At 33.4% G+C, this 25809-nt stretch overlaps 1 protein-coding gene and 1 pseudogene across 1 annotated transcript in view; one reads left to right on the top strand and one right to left on the bottom strand.

The window, feature by feature from the left end:
• Positions 1-566: 566 nt before the first annotated feature.
• Positions 567-3044, top strand: LOC127881448 (uncharacterized; annotated as a pseudogene).
• Positions 3045-9433: 6389 nt separating this feature from the next.
• LOC127882118 (receptor-type guanylate cyclase gcy-18-like) overlaps positions 9434-25809 on the bottom strand; it is an 88438-nt gene continuing 72062 nt past the window's right edge. Inside the window, exons 4-11 of the mRNA XM_052430574.1 lie at positions 22362-22484; positions 21810-21973; positions 20697-21016; positions 19849-19949; positions 19569-19730; positions 18361-18459; positions 17229-17320; positions 9434-12989 (exon numbers count right to left, since the gene is read on the bottom strand). Coding sequence (XP_052286534.1) covers positions 12813-12989; positions 17229-17320; positions 18361-18459; positions 19569-19730; positions 19849-19949; positions 20697-21016; positions 21810-21973; positions 22362-22484 — 1238 coding nt within the window. The 3' untranslated portion in view covers positions 9434-12812. The remainder of the gene's footprint in view (positions 12990-17228; positions 17321-18360; positions 18460-19568; positions 19731-19848; positions 19950-20696; positions 21017-21809; positions 21974-22361; positions 22485-25809) is intronic.

Genomic DNA, 25809 nt, shown 5'->3' with positions numbered 1-25809 from the left:
ATGTATTAAATATTTCTACAACTTCATAAATTAAATTCAAACTGGAAAATGTGCTTACAAAATGAGTAGTGCTTTGGTAAACCGGGTCTTAACGCAGTGCGTAAAGCATTTGTCAATTTGCTATATTGTTATCAGAACATAAACTACACAATTCCTTACATAAAATTTAGCATTTATAACATTTTACAATAACTAAATAAAATTCACGAAATATTTCACGAAATTTGTATTTTGATTGGATTTTTAGGTCCCTCAATGCAAAACCAGATCTTCCAAACCATATTATGGAAGAAGAGGCATTGACGTACAAAGTGCTGGAAAAGGGCAGTAAACGAGGCGGTAAACAACTGGTGACCAGCAATGGCTATTCTTATGGAGTAAAGGTAACTTACCCTTGATCGGCTGATATTCATTGTGTTAATTTCATGCAGACCTCATTATAAACTTTTAAAACACGAAAAGCTTATATATACAAAGTTAATATTAAAAGACTTTCAGTTCTTATAATAAAAAGATGTGCGAAATAAATGTACTTTAGTTTTTTCGTCTTTTGCAGAAAGCCAACAAGAAGTCTACGTTGTGGACGTGTAGTGTACTGTCAACAAAGATGCGATGCCATGCAACTGTCAGTCAACACGGTGACCATTTCAAACCAGGTCTACAAGATCACGCGCACCCCGCTGACTTGAGACTGGCCGTCAAAGCAGAGTTATCGGCATTGGTAGGCCTATTATTTATTTATTTAACAAATATATCGGCAATGGTAGGCCTTTTATTTATTTATTTAAAACATGTCGGCAGTTGTAGGCCTATTATTTATTTATTTAAAAAATATTTGGTATGCAAACAGAAATAAGGTGCAATTTCTCATTTTGTCACAATGTCCGAATGGTTTTATACGCTGTTTTATTTCAGCTTCGTTACATTTTTTTTTTATTTCAGAGCAAGCATCTGATGGAGCTTGATCCTCACCGGCGAGCCATGGAAGTAGTGACTCACGTGATGACCAATCATATCCCGGAAGAACAGCGGTTCCTGGCCCCAAAACAGAAACTGTTAAAGCGGGCTCTGAACCGTCACCGAGCCAAGAATAGGCCAGAGGAACCAACCAATTTAGACTTTGAGGTTTGTATTACAATAAAAGCCGATTTATTAACACACCAATTAACGGTAATAAAATAATTAATTAAAGTACGTTGTATATCATACCTTTAACGCCCGATTTATTGCCCATGAAATATACCGACCGAAGGTGTGAAAACGCTGTTAATAGTGACAACCGAATATTCAGAGAATTAAAAAAAGATATCATCTCTATGATTTATAAAAAAAACTAAAGATCATTTTATATCAAATGTATTGCCTTTAATTTCATGATTATTTATTAAGATTTCGCTGTTAATTCTTTCAGCTTGACACAGAATACCTGAAGTGTGCTGACTTTTTGCTGGCCGACATCCGAGTGGGCGACCAAAGACACATAATCTTCGCCACGGAATACCAGCGTAACCTACTTTGCCATGCTAGGCGCTGGTTCATGGACGGTACCTTCAAGGCGAGTGTACACTGAATAATGCATCTAAAATTATCTTCTCAAATTCAACACTTTCTTATATATAAGTATACTAAGTTGTATTTTTCCCTCAAGGGGACATATTCAGTTAAGTAACGTGTGTCTGTCTGTGTTAGTTAGGCCATAAAATATTCTTTTGATTTTCAGGTTGTTAAAGACCCGTTCAAGAAAAGCGGCCAATTGATGAGTATTCACGCCTTCATCCAGAAGGATGGAATGAAGAAACAGCTCCCGCTGGTCTTCGCTTTGATGTCCAGGAAGACGGAGGCTGACTACGTTGCCGTTCTTACAGCCATCAAAGAAAAACTCGACAATCCTGTCGTTGACAACTTTGTGCTCGACTTTGAGCAAGGTAAATAACCATATTACATTATTTATTACATATTTTATAATTTATAAGTACTGTTTTCATTGCATTGACATATATCGGTTATCTACTACATATTAATCTCGCAATTAAGTGTTTTAAAAGCTTTATAAATTAGCAAGGTAAATAACAATATTACATTATTTATTACATATTTTATAATTTATAAGTACTGTTTTAATTGCATTGACATATATCGGTTATCTATTACATATTAATCTCGCAATTAAGTGTTTTAAAAGCTTTATTAATTAACAATACATTGTAATTACAGCTGCTTGGTTGGCTGTACGGCGCGTTTTTCCTGGTGTTACTATCAAGGGTTGTGTGTTTCACTGGACACAGGCTGTTTGGCGAAAAGTCCAGGACCTTGGGTTAGTAACCACGTACAGACGTCGACAGGCACTGTACAACTACATGAGGCAGCTGATGGCGTTGCCCTTCCTACCACCTGCACACATACGGGAGACGTTTGCAGCGTTGATAGACTGCACGAACATTCCGCAGCTCGATGCCCTCGTGACATACATGGATTGTCAGTGGTTCCAGCACGTGCTGTTCTATCCTGAACACTGGTCCATATTTAGACGTTCAGTACGGACAAACAATGATGTCGAAGGTAAATAATAGTATTAAAATGTGTGTAGCTCACTCAGTGAAATTGACTTATCATAAAAACGGAAATGCGATGTTCTTACTTGTACACCATATTGCTTATGAATATAATTAAATATAATTGATGCTTATGTGCATGTATAAAAATATCAAATCATATATTATTATCCATTATAATTTGTTGTTTTTTTTTCAGGTTGGCACCACAAGCTGAACACTACCGTTTGATATGGTGGCTGCTCCATCTACGTTCTTGTACTAACCTTGATGACTGAGGCAGAGATCGTCGCTATCGCAGTAGCTGCCGACGACCTGGATCGTGATGTCGCAACCAAATACACCAAATTGGAGGAAAAGATACAATCCCTGTGGGACAAATACATGGGGAATGAAGTATCCACAACACATTTCTTAAAGTCCGTGTCCAGATTGTACGGGCCGTCCGACGACATGACGGCAGACTCAGTTGTCGGATTGTCTGGGGAGTGAAGTGTATAGTGTTATCAAACAGACGATGAAGTCTGTTACGGACATTAAAATAAGCAAAACTAAAATACAAAGTTTATATCAACTGATTGTGTGTGTATTCTACCACATTGTATTCAATGTAATTTTGATGTGATTTGCTTGTTTTATGTTAGGTAAAATAAGATGTATGTCAAATTAGTGTATATGTGTGCTTCGACACTGGATTGAATGTTTTGTTTATTAATAAATATAAAATGAAATCTGTATTTCGATGTGATTTTCTCAGTTGTTTTATGTTAGATAAAATAAAATGTATGTCAAATTATTGTGTATGTGTGCTTCGACATTGTATTGAATGTTTTGTTTATACATGTGTATTCTCATTATTCATATTAGAGCTATCAAACATATTAGAGCTATCAAAATATATGCAATATAATTAACTTTGTACTTTGTTTTATTTCAAAAGACAAAATTAACAGTAATTAAGATAATATAATACTGTATTAAACAATATCCCATTTAGCTTCTGACAAGCCTAAGATAAATCCTTTAATATCGCTATACGTATAAAAATTAGGGCGAAACGACCCAGGAATTAGGGCGAAACGACCCAGGGCGAAACGACTCGGGGGGCGAAACGACTCGGGGGGCGAACGGGATTTAGGGCGAAACGACCCGGATTCGTAAATAGTAATACAAGGCAAGATGGTGACCGTTAGCCACGAGGCCTATCTTACGGAGGAATCCGAGATAGCCGATGTATCACGATTGAGGCGTTTGCCGATATTGCTATTTCGGCATTTTCTTAAGACGTTTATACCGGTTAATAGCCCCGCACGGTGTAAGTTTCCACATGTTATCAATGCTATATAACTTGTATTTTGTTAAGGCAGTTATTATTTATGAGGTATATTCATTCATTCAGGTTTTTTTCAGTAAATGCTATTCGTACCCAAATTACATCGTACCTACCCTTTCGACCCAGTTGAGGCTATATGTCCTATATGTTAGGGAAATTTCCAAAGCTTTTCTTTCGTAACTATGTCATTGTTTATTACTTAGGTATAGGCTATACGCTTTACCTTTTTCAGTCATTTAAAGTATTTTTTTGATTACAATACATTATTTTCATTGTACTTTACTGCAGAACTGAACGTCTTTTATTTTGTTTTATTGCAGCAATTAACCACATTCATCGAGTTGAATCTAAGATTAAATACTGAATACCACCACACACAGTGTTCTTTTTCGACACGATCGGTCCGCTATCTGTTTCCAGAACAGAAAAGTAAATTGATCTACACATTGCTAGTAGCAGATGGAGATGACTGGTACTGGACATCAAACTAAATCCACGTTCAAAATTGGTCGCACTAAAGTCTCATCTGTATTTCAACCGGCTTAAGAAAGTTTATTGTATGTCAACACGGCATGTACGTCCGTTTTCTGCAAAAGGAAGGGCTCTTCATGAAGAAAGAATTGAGGAAGCGCTGTTCTGCTTCATGGCGCAAAGTGACTGAAAGTTTGTGCATAGTAAGTAGTTTAACTTATGAGAGTTATGTTGGTGAAATTAACCTGATTGAACAGCAATAACCTATGAAAGTTACATAAAAGTTAAAGACGAATTTGAAGTGTACTTAAAAATGTGAAAAGTGAAGCAAGTCTTAAAGAATTATCGGCTCTCACTACAGACGTGTCGCTACAGGAAAAAGCAAAGTTACACGCGCTGGAAAAGATTGACCAAAATAAACAATCAATATTTAAAAAAGTAATGTCCAGCATGAAGCCAAACTCTGTCCATGGTGGTGTGAAGACACACAGTTCGAGATCCTCTAGCCGTAGGAGTGAACTCATCGCATTGAAACAAGCAGAAGCCGAATCTGCCAAGATAAAACTGAAATATACTCAACAACAACAAGAAGCAGCTCTGACTTTTGAAACAAAAGGCAGAATCAGAAGCGAATCTTTAAGTTCTTTCTCAGCAAAAAGCTTTTGAAGCCGACGCTGCAGAAGTAAAGGTACTACAAGAGCATGATGTCGAAGGCTCTGATGGGTCAGAAAGTCATGTTGCACCAGACATTAAATTCAAATTGCAAACTTTGCCTGTTGTAAAACCTGACAATCTAGTTCAAGAATTCATCAAGAAATCCACAAACAATCCAACAGTATCTGACACTAATATGGGAGAAAATCTGTGCAAATTTCTCCTTAAAAAAGACTAGGCTCTCTCGCGACTGACTATATTTAGTGACAAAACTGACTTTTTATCCCTGGAAATGTTTGTATTAATATGTAAAATGATGACAATTTATAATAGCTGTATTAATACAAGCATGTTGATTTTTAATGCAAAAAATGACTTTGTTTGTGAAAATGTTCGTTTTAATACGAACAAAGATGACAGTTAATAATAGTTCGTATAGTTCAAAAATGTTGATTGTTAATGCAAAAAAGACCTTTCCCTGAAAATGTTCGTATAAATACCAACAATGATGACATCTATGAATTTATCAAGTATTTCTGAAAAAAAATTATAGTGCGTAAATTTACGAAGTATGGTTGTGTTAAGAATCTATGAATTAAACAAGTATTTCTGGGGTTTTTTAAGTGCGTAAATTTACGAAGTCTGGTTTTGTTAAGAATCTATGATTTCGTCAAGTATTTCTGAAAAGGTTAAATAGTGCGTAAATTTACGAAGTATGTTTTTGTTAAGAATCTATGAATTCACCAAGTATTTCTGAAATTTTTTAATAGTGCGTAAATTTACGAAGTATGTTTTGTTATGAATCTATAAATTCACCAAGTATTTCTGAAAGTTTTTAATAGTGCGTAAATTTACGAAGTATGTTTTTGTTCAGAATCTATGAATTTACCAAGTATTTCTGAAAGTTTTTAATAGTGCGTAAATTTACGAAGTATGGTTTTGTTAAGAATCTCAAGTATTTCTGTTTTTTTGAATAGTGCATAAATTTACGAAGTATTTTTTGGTTAAGAATCTTTGAATTTACAAAGTATTTCTGAAAATATGTGATAGTGCTTAAATTTACGAAGTATGGTTTTGTTAAGAAAATATGAATTGACCTCATATTTCGGAAAATTGTAAATGAATTGATGAAGTATTTCTGAAAAGTTTTACTAGTTCGTACAATTAACGAAGTATGGTATTGCTAAGAATATGAATTTATCAATGAAAATGTTAAATAGTGCGTAAATTTATGAAGTATGGTTTTGTTAAAAGTCTATGAATTAAACAAGTATGTCTGGGTTTTTGAGGCGTTAATTAACAAAGTTTGGTTTTGGTAAGAATCTATGAATTCACCAAGTATTTCTGAACATTTTTAATAGTGCGTAAATTTACGAATATTGGTTTTGTTAATCATATATTTCTTTAAAAAAAGAAGTTCATAGGTTTATGCCACATGGTGACAAGCAATGAAAAACACTACTGATTTTTCTCCCTTAAAATGTTCGTAAATTTACGAACAATTTCTTAGTTGATGTCAAATGCGTTCTTTTTGCATTAAAAATGTTGGTAAATTTACGCACTTTTTTAGGAAATATACAAGTTTGATAATTCCTGTTCATGCATTTTGATTCAAGGTTAAGTTTGTGTGCAATAAAAGTGAGAAAAAAACACACCTGTTTTTCTTCATTTTGCAACAAAAAAAGGGAATATCAAAGGATATTCCCTCATAGAATTCCGATGCGTTCTAAATGCAATCCAAATGGAGCCAATGTACCATAAATATAGAATACTTTCGGTTTTTTCAATGATTGAGAAAATCAACCTATGCAATTGTGTCACATACAAGAAATCACATGCTGTTACCAGATTTCATTCATTAGATATGTGGACATTCAAAGAGAAAACGTTTAGATCTATCCGCCATGTCACGTGCTCAAAAGTTGTCCCATACAGCTCTAAAACGCCGACATGCAGACTTTGCCAAACAAATTACTACGATTGCTGAACAAGAAAATACACCCCCTCAAAGGAAAATGAAACGATCGTAGAAAATAAGAGTAAGATGAATGCTCTGAATGAATTATTTCCAAACGTACCACTTGCTATGAAACAGATGTTATTGAAGCAGTCCAACAATGTCTCAAGACATCCAAATGGAAGAAGATTGTCCAAACAAATAATTGTTATATGCTTACAACAGTTCAATCGAAGTCAAAAATGATATCAAATGCTTATTGAAAGTACAAATGCTTATTGAAAGTAAAATGTTAATTCTACCTTCTAAATCAATTCTTATAATGTATAGATATCTTGAAACAGGAAGCTGAATTTGACCTAAATGTTTTTGAATGGATGTATGAGGAATATAATAAGAATGGTTTGGAATAATGTGATAGACCTGGATGAATTATATTTGACGAAATGAGTATTCAACAGGACATCAAAATAGAAAATAATGAAAGTGTTTTAGAACTAAATGGATTTATTGAACTTGGGGCAGAGGGAGACATGTGACATCAGCTGAGACAAGGTTCAAAAAGTAAAACCCTAGGAACCCAAATTTTACAGCTCCTATTTCTTGGCCACAGTGAGTCTCGCTTGACTTTTTCCTTTTTTTCTGACTGATAATGTCCATGAATTTAAGTTATATGGACTCATTTGGAAGGATGTGTCATATTATACAAAATTTGGGGCTTCACTGTGCTATATACCAGTATTGATGAAGCTTAATGTAATAGAACGTTAATGAACATATGTACTGGTTCCAGCTTAAATAACTTTATTGCTAAAAGTCCATGTACTTAAAAGAATGTTGTTTTTATGATGGATAGTTCTCATATGTTCAAGAAAATCCACATTATTTGTTAAAAAGTTGCTAACACCAAAACGTATGAGAAAAATAACTTAAACTATTACGATGATCTGTTAAAGTTATCAACAATGTCATTTCTTGCGAAAATCACTCACTGCTGACCTGGAGGCAATGGTCGCTCAAGGTCATGTACAAAAGCTAGTGAGTCAGCAGACAATTTTTCTGCAAACACATCACATTAAGCAATGGCTGCTCATTTGTCCGATTATACTGCATAGGACCACTGTGTGTTCAAATACTGAAAACTTAGGGCTCTGGAAGCAGAACTCATCACTGGCGTGATAATCCAGATTTGCCACTGGGAGTAGCTGGAAGAAGTCCCCAACAAATATCAGTTGCAGTTTCCCAGCTATAGCCACTATACATTCAAACAAGTGTATGCTTATCATACTGCACTCATCAACTATGAGGCATTTGACACTTTTACCTTTTCATTTACGTAATAATAATGTACATTGTGGGCATGCACGTATTGGTCCGATCCGGACCATAGCGACCGTCTTCCTATCCTCAAATTCTATTAATTGTACACACAATCAGCCTTGGGTACACACTACAGGCTTATGCCTGTTGCACAAGTAATGTGTGACTATATCCATTCTCTACTTGAACCTTAAAAATGAAACTTTAACTGCCTTGTCTCTTCAGGAAAGACATGCACGTATTGTTTTAACGTTCAGATTAATTGAGTGTTCAGGGCGTAATTTCTCCCTGATAATTTGTTTGCCTCTTAATTAAGACAGCGCATCCTCAGAGATCCTCCATAAGTGTTCGTTTGATATATTCGGCAATTTCCTCTGTTTAGTATCGCATGTGTATAGGAAGACTACTAGTGTTCATAAGAGTCGATCAACCGAGTATGTTAAAATCTGACGATTTCGTCAATACCAGTTTACGCTTTCATAATAATTTTACGTATGCATACTACGTCATTAATATATGTTCATTCAAACGTAAATTTTGCTTCACATGGAAAGCACATTCAACAACGTTCAAACGATCGGTTTTACAAAAATATGTTGTGTTATGGATTGTAAACCTCGTAAAAATTATGACACAAACGACGTTGTCGATGATCGTCTGTACAACGAGCTGTCTCAAACACGTGTTTGAAAAAGCATGCTCGAATGTATATTCAAATTAAGTGTGGACTTATAAACTAATAAAAAGCGTCGTCGTAAAGTAAAATCCATTCGAATTTTTAGTTTTGGTATCTATCCCAACACACTCATTCGACAACGATGTACAATTTAATATGGATGGGATGAAAATGTAGCCTACATGATTTGATAGTCACGTATATGACAATTTTGTCAAGCGTGGGTCATCAGCCTACACTTAAACTATGAATTTTGAATCCGTTTAACCAGGAAATCCGCATGGGATACCGCATTTGAGCATGCACGTAAGGGTTCGTCCATTTTGTTCATTCGGCAGAATAAACTTGACTATAATGATCAATTCCAGGCCTTTTTCATCAAGCTTAAATAAAACAAAAGCTTGAATTTATTAATGAAATGTTTTATTTAAGACATTGTTAAGAATTATATGTAAGAAACAAAACCCGTATGTTAAATACCGCAACTGATGTTTAAAACATGCGCATAAACATGCAATACTATCCACACGAACAATAGCAAATATGTCATCAATAGAAGGAGTAGGTTGCAGCCATCGCCATTAACACGAAAATGGTCTATGGAAAAGGAAGGTTCATCCTTCATACTTGCTAGAAACGCAAAGTAACGTATTACAAAATATACATGCTAGATACAATGATACAGTATTTAAAGAGATGTTCTTTGTGTTTTTGTATGACGTTATTATGAATGCTGGGTCTCCTTTTTTATCGGATTTATGCTATTTCAATTCGTGTCTAAGTTGCACATATATTTTGGTATTTTGTTTAAGAATTCGTTTGCAGGCAGAACAAATAAACAAACAACATTATCAATAAGTAAAGATACTTTAATGCCCCAACTTATAAGGTAAATTACGATCACACTGGGGAAAAATACACACATGTATATCATGACAGATTTTAGTAACTATTACAATCAGCTTGTACTAAACTGCAATAAGGTAGGCACATAGATCATAACATATGATTAATCAGCATAATTATTTTACTAATTATACTTTCATTTTAAGTTGAAACTTATTTCAATGACTTTCTTTCCATAATCATGATAAAACCTAAAAGGAGCGAATGTTTTATATCATGCTTGTGAATGATTAAAGTTTGCTTACTGGGTCGTTATTGCAATTAGTAGTTGATGTGTTATTTTCTACTTTTTATGTAGTTTTCAAATTTGTAACACAACTAATTTTAATACTATTTAAAATTGAAAAATTAAAACCGGCGATTACATAAAGCTTGCCATTGTTGTAAAGTTCCATTAAAAATGTAGCTGTTTTATTCTTCCGTGACTGTGATAAAACGTTTAATCGACGTGAGGTTATATACGTAAGAGAAGCGTTTCAAATATCATAGTTGTCTTATACATATTCGGCTACACACATTTTTTATTAACTCAAATTAATAACGAATAAATCAGCATACCTCACGTTTCATGAATCGCAGTAGTTACAGAGTTTGTAGCCGATACGTTAAACTGATATTTCTGACAACCTATAACCGTTATTCAAAAAAATTACGGGATTGGACTAAGAACTAATTGTTAAACTACATTTTTTTCTTGAGAAGACACAATCTTGGAAAATATCATCTCTGATTTGCATTCATAAATGATTTTATGATTTACCAAAGAAAACAAATTGTTTAGACATGTGATTCAGTTAATCACTCAAAATAACCGTTGAACTACGCTTAATGCAAAATCAAGACAGAACAGTTATCATGTGTTTAATTTATGATACTAAAGTCTCCGCACTGGCATTACATGTACAGGACGACACTTTCCACCCAAACATGAAAATCTTAAAACTAAATTTATTTTAACACACACAGATTCTAAAAGCGAAAAGTGCCGTCACGTCAAAGGCTTATTTTGGATACCTCTCGGATATGTCCGGTACCTCTCGGATATGTCAGGTGTGACCAGGGGCCTGCTCAATGACGTTTTGAACAATTATGATACGTCTTTAAGGGACTTAAAATAGAGGCGCGAAAGTATGCCTACCATTTATATATTTCCTGCATAGTACGATTGACTTTATATTGATCAACGAAATCAGTATTGGTGTGTATGCCTAGGTTATTGTCATACATTATGTGAACATCGTGATAAAATCTTAACAAAAGCAAGTCGTTAGTTTCTAGAGCTTCATCGCTGTACACATGACTATTTTGAATCAAGTGAATTATACTTTTTTAAGTTTAATGTTTAATTGCCAATCATGTAAACCTGATTGCGTGAAGTTATAATATATGCGATGATATATTAGAAATTTATATGTTTTATTTTTTTAAATATGGTTTTTAATGTTTATATTATGAATAATGGAGCATACTTCTAGTAAGATCATTTACCGAATTTATTTTCACATGGGCAATAAATTCAATACATTATCAATTACCAAAAAACGTGTACTTCAGTAGACAAAGCCTAACATTACTATATTTGAATAAATATGCAAAATATACTCGACTAAAATTACATATTTTACTATTTTACGTTGTTTGTATAATTGATTATGGGGGGTGGAATTGCAATCGATTTACCATTATTTTGACACTTTGTGACAGTTATAAGCTTGTTGACCAAATTATTGCAATGTCGACGCAGGTCGGATATCTATGTAGAATTTTGTGTTGTCGTCTCGTAAATGACTTTTCCCTTGATGTATATAAACGTACTGTTTCCTCGATGTTTCATCATTCATTTATTACTTGTTTCATTTTTTAATTCTTAAGAACATATCTAATAATTGTATTCATTGGTTATGTTAATATTTTATAGATACATTAATATAAGTTGAAGTTGATTGGATCGATGTCATCGTTGTATCAGATATTAATGTGGTTTTAAACATATTCTTAGATTCGGTAAACATTGTCAGCGCAAACTATTGCCAATTGTATTGTACATTTTAATAAAACACCGTTGCAAATAATTCCATTCGGTGGAATAAGCTATTTTAACCACAACAACAGCATGACCCTAGAACAAATGAAAATGATACTGACTTAACTATTGATTACAAGTTTGTTTAACGACCACATCGATTGGAAGTACAACTTGAAACAAAATACTTCAGACTTACATGTTGACACTCATTCATCGTCAGAATATATTGTGATTGTTTTTGGTCTGTGTTTGTCTGTAAATATGCGTTCAGGTTTGACTGATGTAATAACATATTTACGATCTTCCATAATTCTACCTTTGTGTTTAACTAAGGATAATCGTCAAACAATTAAATGTGCATGAACTTATGCCTACTAGTTTATTCACCAACCTAATTTGTGTTTTAAAGTATAAAAATAAAAAATATTCTCTAAAATATAAGATTCTAAGTAATCATAATTGTTGAGGCTAACTCGACAAATGACACATCGAATTTTAGCCTACTTCATATAGAAAAGTGTGCTGATGACATAAGCTCCTTTGATAGCATGCATCGCTTCAAACTCGTAAATAAGATATCTTGTGTCTATGATTTATATTTACGCCTAAGAATGGTTAAGTGAATACGGGTTTACAAGTATTTAGGCCCCATGTTACAGTTTTTACCATCGAACAGTCCGTACATAATAATAATCGGGATCAATGTTTGCTCAAAAACGAAAATCTATACTATACTTAACACTATTCGTTCCGACAATAACAGTCCTTGATGCCCTTGTAGTTACTGTTCCTTTATTGTATAAACCGTCTTTGTATAACATAATCTGAAGCGTTACTGGGACAAAATCCGGTAGTATTTAATGGAAAGGTTAATACCCGACCATGTTTTCATATATCCCACACAAGCAATATGTTTTTCAGTACTTCATTAATTGCTTGTCTGTGTAGCTTGGGGATTCTTTTATTGAAGATAAAGTAATATCCGCAGAAATCGGTGATTTTTCTTCAACGCTCGGGCGCGCATTAGTGGTTCCGTTGGCGACTTGTTGTGAAGAGATTCCATCAAGCCAAAATGTCCTCATGGTTCCTTTTCCCTTCAAAAAATAAAAATTGATGCTATGGGTTAACCGTTCATGATGGATATAAAAACCATGGCGCTTCAATATTTTCTAAAACTGAAACAGATCATAAATCTCGTAAACACCCCGTCTAATATTTTAGTTTGATTGAAATGATATTCCGTATTTTTTACATTCGATCAACCATTGCATACCATTGCAAGTAAATAGAGGATATTTGTTGGATTCGATGGAATATCGATTTTATTTCACGAGTGATCATATAAAATAATTTGTTCACGAGTGGCACAGCCACGAGTGAAAATATGCATTTTTTATGATCACGAGTGAATGAAAGTCGATATTCCATCGGATAAAAAAAAATCATTTTATTTTATGCTGTTTGGACATCTTATATAAATTGTAAAAGAGTTTTACTGGATGATTTTGCTGGATTTATGACGTCATTTCGTCAAAACAAATGACGTCATTTCACAGTAAAACAGTGAAAAATATCGATATTCTTTACTTTTATTTTTAATTGTTTAAAACAGTGAAATACCAGTTTTATTTCACTGATATTTTTCTATAAACCACCGGAAAGCATTGAATAAAATATCAGAAAAAAATTTGGTCAGGTAGCAACCATGTTTCATATAAAAATGGCATTGTGTATGTCATTTGAAATGTCTCATACCAGAAATAACTGTTTATAAAAAATATTCTGAAAGTCATGTTAAAAGCCAAAAATGATATTTCCAGCGTTTGGTCTAAGTCGCTTTGTTTACTTTAAGATGGCAATACAAGCAATCGCACACACGTAACCCGCGTAACATGTAAGGTACCAACGTTCGAAGAAACTGGAGTCGCAATTTGGCATCATGATTCACGCTTACGTATATACTGTTTAAATTAGTATTTATTTATAATAAAATGTATGCAGTCAGGAATTTGAAGTAAAATATTTGCGTAATAATAATTAATTATGTGAGATCGATGTTGATATGCATGTTATGTTATTTTGCGAAAGTATATTCAACAAATAAATACGAGTAGAATGTATTTGAATTTGTGTTTGCTTAACATACACATGTTTTGGCAAATACGAATTGGTTCATATCAATTGATGAATGCACAAATGCAATTCAGAAGCACGTAAGGACCAATTCGGAATCTGACAGTAGTTTTGATGTATGGTTCGATTTATTGATCGAGGTTAGACATTTGTTTTGTTAGCATTATTTTGCGGAAGCAGTTTGAATAAATACAATATGCGATGACAAGCAGAGACAGATTTATGTTATAAAACACGTCCAATAAGTAAACAATACAATTTTTGAAGTGAGTCATCTTATAAATGATATTGACTTGAGTGACGTTATTTCCTGCTGGTGCTGTCATTGGGTCATTGGTAAGTCATTAAATGAATACATTGTTAGCAGCCATAGAAAACCTTCAACAATTTTTTTTTCAGTACATGTGTTTAAGATTACACTTATACATGTTAAATTACACATCAAACACTGCATGCTTTAAATACGTCGAATTGTCTGAGACGTAAATGTGATACAATAAAAACATCGTATAAGTATCGACGCCCTGAAAATAGTAATAGTATTGTGTATCCAAAATATGTTGCATTTTACCACCATTCTTTTTAAGAAAGCAATTATAACGCTGGTTTGTTTTATAACGCTAAAAGTAACCTAAACGTTGCTATTGCACACTTTATTTATAATAGCATGTATTCACACTCACCGTAAAGAATCAACACAATCTTAAGCTAACCGAAAAACTAGTTGTCCCTTTGACATGCTAGTTTAAAAATAGTATATAGATGTCATAGCAGGCAATTATAACATATTTATAATTGTGGTACGTTTTTGTCGATGAGTACTTTGCCTTTAAATCCTTTAAATTAAGCGTTTCAATTTTTTGAAACAAAAAATGCAATACGTAAAAACAACATTAAGCTATCAACATCAGACATCACAGCAAGGCAAGTCAATGTGGTGCTCGTGATGGATGTGTTTTTACACGAACGGTTATTAACATTCATCAGCCTTATCAGTACAAAATCACGTGCCAAAGATGATTAAACTAAGCTTATTACTTAAATTGCCATATTTAGTGCAATTTAACTTGGTTGAACCTGGTTCTAATACGAACATGGCGGACTAAAATGTACAGCGCACACGCGATTAGGGTTACACTATTCTATCAAAATTGCTTTAAGTAGATTGCCGTTCTACTTCGCTTTAATCACTGTAAATAAATGGTATATTCTTTATATGCAAAATACTGTATATGTTATATTGGTGAACGTCTTTTTTTGAAAACGAAGAAACACGAACGAAAATCATTGAATAGCTTACACATTTTGTTCGAACATTTCATCGATTATCAAATTCCAACAGCATCAAAAGTATACATACAATGATACCTGAAACAAATTTGGATTATCTTTCCGAACAACCGAAAAACATCGAGGACTTTGTTTGTATTGAATTGGTTTTCATTAATTGTAATACGGCAATTAGGAAACATCCAATGGGTCAAGTATGCGCAACAATTTGCATCAAAAACAGAAGTAGTAACCAAAAAAACATCGAACTCGCAAAATAAGCAATTTGGACTAAAACAACATGGATGTTTTTTATGAGTTGCACAATGTACATCGTCAGAAGAACAAAACAAACAACTGATGGTTAAGAAGATTAATTTCACGTTAATCATATAGTTTCAGTATATAAGGTATACATTTAAGCACTTACGGTATACCTGGTTTTGTTATAAAACGCATTGTCTTTGAATATATTTAAATATACATTTTGTTTATTCAGAACTGTTAAGTGTGTGTCTTTGTTTGAAGAGGACGAATTTATATTTAGCAATTAGTTGTTTTTTTTAATGCGTATTAATAAAAAAAAATGTTTAATTAATTTCGTATTATTATCAATGCCAAACATTTCCAAAACAATAAACGATGGGCGTTTAAAATAGTACTTTGGTCAATTTATTTTTCTTATCTCCTCCAAAATTGGGCATATAAGCATGACCTTTTTTTCATGTTCAATTTCTTGTAAATTACAAAATAAACAATACGGCTGATACCTAGCAATTCTTTTCCTACCATATATATAAGATTGTATTATTAGTGGGTGAACCGATAGAGTAAGTCTACCGAGTAAGAACCTGGTTTTTCTGCATGTTCTTGAGCCATTCCTGAATGAAATTGTAGTGTATTCATTTGTTAACTATATATGGGCCGTGTTCTATGAAAACTGGGCATACTGAATGTGCGGAAAGTGTCATCCAATATTAGCCTGTTCAGTCGGCACAGGCTAATCAGGGACGACACTTTCCACTGTTATGACATTTTTCGTTTAAATGAAGTCTCTACTTAGCAAAATCCAATTTAGGCGGAAAGTGTCGTCCGTGATTAGCCTGTGCGGACTGGGACGATACTTTACGCACATTCATTATTCTCAGTTTTCTCAGAACGCGACTCATATATATATTAAAACGATATTGTCAGCAGCTTCACATACGTACGAAAAACGATAACTGTTGAGATACAATTGCTACAATTGTTATAATCATGCGTGGCTGACTAAAAGATAATCAGTATGTATAGTTTAACTGCATATTTAATTTTTTTTTATACCTTGCATTGAACAGAATGAACGGACCTAACTCTCAATATACGACTGCATTAGATGCATTAGTTTTAAATTTTGAAATACGTTTGAAAACTTCCAAGTGTATTCTCTCTAGTTATTTCGATTGTGTAAATCCCCATACCTCTATGTGGAAGATATTCAACGGATCTTGTTTGTATCTTCAAAAACGACGCTATTTACGTGATTGACATACGGTCCAAGAAACCTGTAAAAGAGCGTTCACGCTATGTCGTGAACGTTTGCGATCATTCAAAAGTAGGCTTTATGTCCGCTTTCTAAGCACAACTTTTGCAATTTACGTTTTGTCGTAAATATTGCATATACCGGTAGTATTTTAATCAATAATCGAATATAGTTTTCTTACTTGCCGTTTTGTTTTGTTAATGTTAGTTCATTAATATTCCAACTTAAAACATGATCAAGTACATATTCCTGATTGAAATCTTGCATTATGTTCATTGCCTTTTCGAAATATCTCAAAGTTATCAAATCGTAATTCAATGTGCATTTGACTTTTAATTTCCCAAAAACGCTTTCATTTAAGGTTGTTCAAATGCTTCTTGTCATTTGTATGAAAAAAGACACACTATACCTTTACGTCCACTGTGCCTCTCTCTGCTATTATGAACCCTCCGATATGCGTCAATTTAGCAGCAGATGACTCTGTCATTTGTATTCGCGATGCTAAACATAAAAAACGGTTCATACTACATCACTATTGTAAAAATAAGCAGGACATATACATACAAGACAATTGTGTGGGGTAAAAAAAATATGTAAGTGTAAGGTTACAAATGAGAACCAAATATTCAAGCCCGATAAACACTCAAAATAAACAAAGATTTCGTAAAATATTTCGTAAAATAAAGTTAACCCATACAAAAACCAGTGTTGCTTACAGCAATAGCAACATTTTTAACTCTAGATGTTGTCTGGTAACACAGATTTAATTTATTTAATTCCAGATGTCAATTTGCGAGACGGTCTCTGAACATTTTCGAGCGAACGCGAGATAGCCCGAATTCAATCTCGCTCGTAAATGTTCGGATATCGTCGCGGGCAATACACATGGAATATATTGTCGCACAAAAAATAAAAACGAACATTTGTATCTCCTATGTAACCAGAACACATCTAGCGTTGATATATTGTTTATAACTATAAGCAATACTGAGTTTTTATGTGCTAACTTTATTTTTCGCAATATACGTTAAATTTTAATATGGATCTTTAATAAATAAAATTCAATATCAATAGTATTTAGGTGTCTGATGTTACAAATCAAACGAATGAACAAGGAGTTAGGAGATAACGACCGAAAATTGAAAAAACACCTATAACGAATGTGACACTTTGTAAAAAACGCCTCCCTCCCACGTATAAAATTATTTGAAAATACGCCCTATCCACATTGGTTTGACCATTTTGAATTACGCCAATCTTTTATGTGTCGACAAATATGAAATAATGATCTCTCATCCCAATCAGAAATTATGGATTTAGCGCCTCCTATAACGTGGGATTGAATCTATTGGGCTTTATGTTGACGCTTTGACTAAACCATGACCGTTAACTTATTTATCTGGTTAATCAAGTTTTATACAAAATTTATCACAAAATTGAACGCAAGAGTTTGGACAATGTGACATGTAAATTCATTCGCCCGTTGACCCTTCATTAAGATCATAGTGTTTTTTAACCCAAGTGGCGGTAAAAGTACTAACGTAGTCCTGTCGACTCCATTCTCGAGGCGGTGTTTACCGTGTCACCAAAGATGCAATAGCGCGGCATCTTTAACCCAACCACGCCCGCTACCACTGGTCCTGCAAGTCAGTTCGGAAATGGTTTTGGCTAAGCTAGATTAAGTAGGTAAGTTCATAGATAATTAGTTGGCTTGTCTGATGATATATAACAGGTAGATGAAAAAGCCTGAAAAGATACCGTTTTAAAACAGAAAATGCAAACACTGTCACGTTCTTTATGGCGAATTTCATTCTTTTACTTGAATGCCCATGTTTTATTTGTTTACGTTAAACGTATATAAATAATATTACTGAAACACAAAACTGATCAAGTGTATTGATCTGGTACAGACTGACAATTACACAAGTGTAATAAATCAATCTATTTTTCTTGTTAAATAGAGAACTGACGTATCAATAGTTTCTCTCCATGTCCTTACATTTATTGATCTATTTAATATTTATATAGAAAAACGATAAATTGTACACAATGTTTTGTATTAAGACTTTCATTTAGGTTCAGGTTGTTTACACATATTTGTATTAAGACTTTTACGTGTTCTGTTTATAAAGTTATGTACGTCGTTGACCATCTACGTATATACTTTGTTGTAATATGTATGTAGTCAAGGGCTTAAAGCATAATGTATGTTGAAATAAACTCTATATATGCTGACCACTTTTGAATCAACTAAATGTAAGTACCTTGGATGTTGTTTAAGGATTCAACTAAATTTATTAAACTATGCAACACGTTACTTTTGATGATGACTAAAATATTTACAATTGATACGTATACTCAGTTATTGATCGGCATGATTATGCTTATTCGATTAGTTGCTGGAGCGCTAGCTTATTGGATCTACGGGGATTAAATGGGAAACTCGAGAGGCTTTTGAGAAAATGTGCGAGTGTGTGAATGAATAAGTCGATGATTTGTATCAGTAGTTTCACTAATTGCATGGAGCAATACAGGTTAATGGTAAACGTATGTTTATTTGGTTAATTAGCAAGTATGTAAATGCGAATTGTAAATCATATAAATAGTGGTACTTATTTACTTACGCACTGCGCTTATTATGCTTTCATTTGTGTTTCACATTTATCTGTGATTTGTAATGGAGTTGTTGGCATGGTAACTAATTAACGTTTTTCGTGTATAGCTTCATTTGTGGTCAGTGCGCACGTACCAGTGTTGAACCCCAATCGTAAACTGATCTTCTTGTCGTGTATATGTGGCATATACATTGTTTCTATTGTTGCGAGTAAATCAAGAGACAGTTTTGCAATCTCTGCCACGTGCTTCTCGCCGTTTCGGTTGGGTAATCCTGAAGCTACCATGTAGCCGTCTCCTGGAAGTGACATGGAATATTGGTTAAAGTCCACTGAGTACCTAATGGAAAGGAGTAGTTGAATAGTTAGCTTTCTAATAATCGGCTTTTATCGGTGCCTACACTATATGTAACTTACCAATTGTCTCAACTTTGTAAACGTCGAAGTTTTCTAGCCGCGTATCAATAGTCATGTAGAGTCTATTCAACAAGTTAACCACTTGCATCGGCGTTATTGAACTACAATAATAAATTAGTATCGATTATAACACGATAAAACATACATTGTCCATTAATAAACATCCGATTAGACGGATGGATACACATTTTTCTTGGACATGAACGATACATGACTACGTGATTTACAAGTTTCTTGTGAGTGACAGTTATATTAAAACGATAATATTTGCCCAAACAATAACAACATCGTTCCATTTTATTAAACGAGCAAAAGATCTGTGTTTGTGCCTGAGCTTATGTTGCGCTTTCGTAAACTTGCTTTTTATGCGAGCGTATGAACTATTGTAAAGTGTCTAATATAATATCTTATAAATATGTTTGTAACCAAAAACTCTCCTTCTTATGAAAGCATCGCGATAAAGTAAAGAATGATTGAAAGACTTCACGTCAGTTATAAAGAAACATAATATGCTCAAACGCATGATAACGATTGGCATGCTCTGATTCCAATAGTCTTTACCGATAGATAATGGCTTTTATTTAAGTAATGCCTTTAACGTACACCAAGTTAAAATCAAACTAATTACACCCATGAGCCTTTTTACCATAAATCTTCCAATTGCTATTACATACGCATGCACATAAATGTGGTGACAAAAGAACATAGGCTTACTCCCTGATCGATGTAACTTGGTAAAATAACAGAAATGTGTATGTTCAACCTCATATAGGTATGTTAAGATCAGTGTAAGATTGATAATGCTGACATTTAAACATATTGTTTGAATATGTTTGTGACAGTCGCACCTTGCAATGGTAGTAAATCCAACAACATCTGAAAACATTATGGTTGCGGAATTAAATGACTCTGGCAATGTGCTCCCGTCTTTCATGAGACGCTTAGCAACCGTTCTTGGCAAGAGCTGGTACAGAAGCTCTTCAGTTCGCAGTCTCTCTGCCTCGAGCTCACAGGTTTTCTCCTTCAATTCTTGCGAAAAATTATGTATCTTTCTGATTATGTTGCGGACCAAGATGATGATGATGGGCACTATTACTATAGCGACGGCAAACTCCACTGCGCTTATCGTTAAGGCTTCGTTTACAGAAGAGTTTTCATCTTCAGCTTCCTTCAACAAATAATCATGTTTTGTGTAAGCTTACCTCAAGTTACCTCCAATAATTTATGTTTATTTAAGCATAATATCGAATATGAGATTTAATGTGCAACACAATTAACGACTTATGGAAATTCCTCCTTTGTTAATAAAGTTTCTAACTTAATATATAAACATCAAAACGTTTTTGCTTTCTGCACACAGAAAAAAAAACACGAAACTGGTAAAGCATGTCAAAAACCGTTATTTGCTGAAAATGATGAACACATTATTACAATTACATGCAATGTACATGAAGCGCATATTTGATAAATGTGTTTGTGTATTTCGGTCTGGTCAAACAAAATACGCACGCGAACTACAATGACGTCATTTCGAAATTTATAGTGACGTCATTTATATTTATGTGCTCTTTCGAACTGTTCTTATCTTTTGCTGGCATTTAAAACGAATGCATAAAATATATTAATTAAAAACATAGAATTGTATTTAAATGCTGATCACAGATAAGTTAAATTTCTCGGCTCAAAAATCTGATCCACTCGCCAATACTGCTTGTAAATTGTGTATTGGCCTCGCATACATTTAAATAGTTTCTCTCCAGCGTGTGCAGCTGATGTGTCATTTTTAGTAATTGTAGATGCATTACAATGATGAAATCAGGTCGAATGTAAACATTGCTTAGAGCGCCTTTATCTGAAGTCCAATTCCACGTGTAAGAAATACAAAATAGGCACATATTATGTTCAACATAGATTTTATGTTTTGCTTGAATTTTAATAAAGTAATGAAAATGTATACACACATGTACGATTCTATTTGCAAGACTGTCGTGCAGACTTTTCAGGATATTTATATATTCCGTCATATTATCGAACCAGACAGCCCCAGCCACCACAGAAGGCGTCATTACTGCGTTGTCTAGAATCTGTTGCTGCATCAAAATGATTCTGGACTTTAGATCAGTACCTGAATTAAAATGCTTTCTACAGTCTCAATGGTACTATAGAAAAACACTGTGTGTTTTGTAAACCTGTGCTTTACACCCCTAACCGTCTTTCCACTGCTACTTCACGTAAATAGCGGATTTATTTGTTTTGCCTTTCATTCCATATTAAAGACTAACTGCATGACAAACATGTAGACGCTTTAACTTGTTTAATTGTATCTGCATCCTCATTCAATGTTGTTTAATTTAAATATATTCATTGCAATGTCTTACAAAAATTGTTACAATAGATGTGTTTAGAATCACTCTTCGCGTTTTTTATCTCAGAGTCTATGAAATAACCAAATAATGCAAGTAACATACACATAAACTCATAAGTCAATGCACTGTACACGCCGTATATCATACCGTCATACATGGACTCCATGCTTGAGTCTGTGAACTCGGAGTACTGGCGGCTCTGCTGAAGGAAGTAAGATCCCAAAACGCGCTTCTCATTGTACCACAAGAGGTCAACGCCTGGAAGTTGACCTTAAAAAAGAGAATTATAAAATATATTTGTACACCTTTACTTGTTCATGCATTTCAAATTACCAATGTGCAAAACTACTTTATTTAGAGTATGCAACTGACAATAAATAATGAATTGATAATTGTGTATTTGTCTTTGGATATTAACAGATAAACACACGAGTTTTTAAGACGGACAGACGAGAAAAACATGTACGTTAAATACATGCCCGCTAACACTCGTTAAAACTAAGAATTATATTGAAATGGTTTTGCTTTTTGCTAAAATTGCTTACAACATGTTTATCTTGTACATGGCATACTAGCTTAAGCGGTAATTGTTTTATATTTTAATCAATATATATCCATTTGAAACACGGAATCGCAATTTGTAACACAATTCATTACAGCTTCGTTTAATCGGGAACAAACCCGAAACAGATCCAAAACGTAGCACAAATTATGTTATACGTCTATTAAGAAAATGCATCCAGCTCAAGTGTAGTCACACATAATAATATGCTGTCTTGTAAATATTGAACAGTCAAGTAATCCAGGTTTAAGTTACATACATACACATGAAATACACACACCTGTATAGAATGTACGATGTTTGCAGGAAAAAATAATTTTCCCATAGTCAGCTGGATTCGATTCACATATTTTATAGTATGCACTTATAAATTAATGTATGATTACTTTTAATGTGTGCTTCCATGTCTGTTTCTAAATAATGTGATGTATTTAGGAGAAAATTTGTGATTTTATAATTGTGTATATCTGCCTATGTTGTATTGTTATAATTACTCATTTGTTGTGCTAACGACCTTCGTCACTTAAAACCTTGATTAGTTTACGTGAATTCAGGTTCAGGAACCTTCAAGGTAATTTGGTTATACATGTATAAACACGGTATACCGCAATGTTTCAAAACCGCGCATAGTGGAATGTAAGCCGCCGGTGTATTTAACCAAAAACACACTATGGATCAGCAGACTATTTATTTAACATAAACCAATCTCTGGTTGAATTGTCGCAAAAAAAAATATAATTATTTTTAATATTGCAATCGAAATTCTAATTTTCAAATGTCAGAGAAAATGTGTAAATCACGAGCACGCTCGAAAAAAAGACAGCGGAAGATATTAATTGCAAACAGTATGAAATTCAGTATTTGTAGCACGGTTATACAGTGGAATAGTGTTGGTTTCATTCATCATCGTGCTGAATTATCATTAGCATCATTTCTGTGGAACATTTTAATTTGCAAAATACTAGTATTTCATAGTTATGGTGCTTTTGACAGATGATTTTTAGAACTGAAACTAGGTTCCAGTGGGGATCACACAGGGACCTTACACCTTATTGGACAACGTTTCCAATATGCTAGCACAATCGCTTTTATAATTATTAAACATAACAATTGACGATTCATTCATATTTACTTCGAACACTTATTTACTACAATACTGAGTAACCCCACTTTTGCTACTTTCATCTGCATAAAACATGTTAGTAAAATTATCTGCATGTGCATCCAAAGAACTAATTAACTATCACTTAATTAGCTTAATTACTGTAACAAGCTATATTGAGTTTTAACTAAGCTTCACTTAAGGTATTGGCAAAATTAAATTAACATCGAATGAATACTATTTTGGTTCATTATAGGTTTTTATTTGTAATATGACACGATTCATCTGACTCAGGCATTTGACCATATAATTGAACAATAATTATGTTTCTTAGTATTTAGTGTATTAACTTAATTTAAGGTGTAATGGATAAGTTATCCGCCTAGCGATTGGGAGGTCGCGGGTTCGATCCCCACTCTGCAGCGTTCTCTAGATATTCCACAAAAACACCACGTACTGGTTACATACCAAGGCAACGGACTCGAGAACTCGAAAGCGTTTATATACGCCTGAGGCTTTCGATGCAATCGAGCTCAAATGAATAGGTTTAAAACTAAACTATATTAAAAAAAACATATTTTACGGTGTATGTTATGATGTACTGATCTTGTTTCTGAATTGATGAAACATTCATGTTAAACTTTGGACCAGAGATAAATAAAGACACTATAAAACACAAATTGAATAAATTTTGTTAAATGCAGTAATCAACTAAGATTTGTCATGAGCACTTTAGATCTGGAATTAGACATAATATACTTAATGGGGTACACTGGTTCAGAGTTCTTTGTCAAATGTGCAAATTGCAAATATGGCATATATAATTTGGTAACAAGGCAAGAAAATTGAATCGAGAAGGAACAGTTTTCAGTGCGCTGCTATTTATCTTTTGATCTTTCAATCGACTTGTACTTGGTATTTTATACCACAAAACAGAAGTGGTAAATACACTTTGTAAGCAGAGTACATCATTTACATAAATAACAGTGTTACAGTAATGAAAAAGCATATGAGCACAACTTATATCTCTTGTTTGTGGTACAAACGCCAATGAATTGTAACATATCAAAAAAAATATATTAAAGGGTATTATTAAATGTTAAAAGAAGATAATAACAAGATAATTTACAAATTCTTTCATATCTTTCATGTCTTGGAATGTTTTGGTGCCTACCCGTTTCTATCTATAGAACATGAAAAGATATTAATTTTGCTATTATGTGTTCAAATTAGTATTTTCCATCTTTTCTAAGTAAATGAATCTTTCAAAGTTGGGTTTCAGTTCCTTGTACAGAAATAGTGATGAAGTGTCATTAACATCAGTTCGCCATTTTGAAATAAACAAAATCTTTTGCTTATAGAAATGAAAGTATCAAATTCATATTACAAAAATACATTCAGAGTATGAAATAAACAGGATTTTGTTTCTGAGAACATCACCAAAATGATGTGCATTCCAAGTTTGATGTCCTATTTCAAATTCACATCATTAGTTCAATGACACAAAATTACTTCGGATCCTTTAAAACAGTACTGAAATACACAGTTAATCATTTGTTTTGATTATTTTTTGATTTATACATTTACGATAATAATACTTCAATTGAATTATAAACATGTAACATCATTGTGTCTACACAATTAACATAAGGATTTAGGCTGACTCGGTACAAAAATAATCCCTGATTTAATTTAAGTACATGCTCACAAGTAAGAAATACTACTGTATTAGTAATTAAGCAGATGTGATATAAATATTTGGCTCGTATAGAGAAATTTCAAATTAAAGCTTAGATATATCAGTTAAACTAATATTGGTTGATAATTGAATAAAACACAAAATAAGATTTATGTATACCGGTACTAAAATCTTAAAAAATATGTATGTTTTTATGACATAAGTTATGGTTTTTATTCTTATACACATACGA

The sequence above is a fragment of the Dreissena polymorpha genome, chromosome 5, assembly GCF_020536995.1.
Source record: "Dreissena polymorpha isolate Duluth1 chromosome 5, UMN_Dpol_1.0, whole genome shotgun sequence".
Lineage (NCBI taxonomy): Eukaryota > Metazoa > Mollusca > Bivalvia > Myida > Dreissenidae > Dreissena > Dreissena polymorpha.
Note: the sequence above shows the minus strand (reverse complement) of the source record. Positions and strands in the feature narration are given on the sequence as shown.